Source organism: Myotis davidii, unplaced genomic scaffold (genome assembly GCF_000327345.1).
Source record: "Myotis davidii unplaced genomic scaffold, ASM32734v1 scaffold1185, whole genome shotgun sequence".
Classification (NCBI taxonomy): Eukaryota; Metazoa; Chordata; class Mammalia; order Chiroptera; family Vespertilionidae; genus Myotis; species Myotis davidii.
In genome coordinates, this window is record NW_006296007.1 from 37,627 (window position 1) to 39,870 (window position 2,244).

General features: G+C 39.6%; 1 protein-coding gene across 1 annotated transcript in view; it reads left to right on the forward strand.

Annotated features, from left to right (window-relative positions):
• The first annotated feature begins 266 nt into the window (after positions 1–266).
• The window catches only part of OVCH2 (ovochymase 2), an 18,787-nt gene continuing 16,809 nt past the window's right edge, over positions 267–2,244 (forward strand). The window contains 1 exon segment of the mRNA XM_006770934.1: positions 267–354. Within this exon segment, the coding sequence (XP_006770997.1) occupies positions 267–354 (88 nt within the window).

A 2,244-nucleotide genomic window follows, 5' to 3' on the forward strand; every position in this document is an offset into this window, starting at 1 on the left:
CTCTGGGAAGCAACAAATTGATGCGAATGTAATGGGACATGTAATACTGCTTGAACAAGACTATGCTCTGTGGTTGACTCCCACATCTTACAAAGATCTTTGCAAGAAACCACATTCAGAAACATCATCTGGACATGGTTGAATGCCCCAAGTCTTGGTTAATGAATAACCTCCTTTTAAATGGGCTTACTGCTGGTCTCACAAGGCTTTCTATTTTGATTTTCTCTGGACTCTTTAAAATTTCAGGAAAAAACTCTGAATCAAAAATGCCTATGAGTAAGAATAAACTGTTTTTACTACTGGGAATGATCTGTTTGCAACAAGGTAAATCTGCAACTCTCTCTCTTTCCAAAGGTAAGTTTCAAAGAAACTATAGTTATCCTTGTCTGAAGGAATAACCTTTACTGTCAATGAGCATCATAACTCCACTCCAGATTCCTTTGGGAAAACCAGAGAAGCAAATATATTTTGGAGCCCTAACTGTCTTTCATGTAATTATTTTGAACTTTTCTCCTGAAATCAGCATATAAAAATGGGAAAAACGTTTATGGAATACAACTTTGACAAGTTGCATTGATCTGGATTGTTCACTTATTTGATCATGTTACACAACCCCATCCTCATTCATGGAACAAATTCTGGAAATCAGCATAAATTTTGAAGCATCTGTAATTTTTTGTAAAACTACTCTTGCTGGGAAATCTGAAGCATGCTCACTGAGAATAGTTCCTGGCCGGCTTCTCCACAGTCAGATTTGTGCCAATCCTGAGAATCATCATGTTTTCTCTCTTTGCTCCAATGAGTTCAGATTATAATACATTTTATTTCTGAGGTACTGATGCTTCATTCAGTTGAAACAGTTAGAAAATAAACTTTCGATCCAATGTCACGGCTGCAGTGGGTTCGGAATCAAAAGGCTTAGTGTTATATCCATGCTTTGTCATTAATTAGCTGTGCATCTCTTTGACTCTTTGTTTTCCCATCTGTAAAAGGGGTAACAGTGCTTGATTCATAGGCATAGGATGGAGGGTTAAATGAGAAGCTATTTGAATGAGCTTTGTATATTTTAACATATTAACCTAAATAGCTGTGCTCTGAAGGATACGTTCTCTAGTAAAACTGTATGTTCATCCTCCCAACCTTTCTAAGTGTCTACTCTTGCTAGGAATTGTGCTAAACCTTGGAAACGCAGAGGTGAATAAAGACATAGAGTGTGCTTTTTTTCCCTCAAGTAGTTCAGACTTCAATGAGGGAGAGAGACAAACAATTCACTATCACAATGTTGCATGGCAAAACTACAAAAGGGGAAAGAAAAGAGTACTACAGAGTAAAGAAGAGAGACACTTAAAACACATCTCGAGGAAATCAAGGAAGACTTCTCAGCTGAGGTGACCTCCAGGCTGAAGATAAGTATGAGAGGACTCAGCTAGTCAAATGAGTGTGGTGATTGTGAGGCGGGGCTTTCCAGGCCTTCCTAGAAAACACAGAAAAGAATGATCTGCCATCCCTGGCAGCTGCAAACATCTTTAATCTAATGCCTCTCTTAACTGACAAGTCAAAAAAAATTGAGGATAATAAGTAAATGCAATGTTTTCAGGGACAAAATCTTTTCCATAAAGACAAAAAAATTATTTCTTCCATTATCTGGCAACCCTTCTATCCTAACACCAGTTTGGTGTGTGAATCACGACACAGTCTTCTCTCCACTCTCCTTGAACAATCTGCTACCTTCTACCCTCAGAGAGAATTAAATCTAATATCGAACTGTGTACTGGGTACCACAACCATGGTCTCACACTCAGTCCCCTGTGAGGGGGAAAAGATGAACACACAATTACAATCGAAGACAGAGTATGGCATCATCCACCTACTGAAGGAATTAACTGAGCAACTTTTATATATCAGGAACTGTGTTAGATAATGTTGGATATAGATATCTCTAAGATTAAGTTCATATTTTTGAGGAGCTCACTATCTAGTTAGCTTGAAAGTCAGACATAACCAGCCCAGCCAGCGTGGCTCAGTGGTTGAGCACTGACCTATGAGCCAGGAGGTCAGGGTTCGATTCCTGGCCAGGGCACATGCCCAGGTTGGGGACTCAATCCCCAACAGGGGGGTGGGGTGGGGGGGAAGCCTGCAGGAGGCAGCCGATCAATGATTCTCTCTCATCATTGATGTTTCTATCTCTCCTTCTCCCTTCCTCTCTGAAATCAATAAAAATATTTTTTAAAAGAAACTGTATCT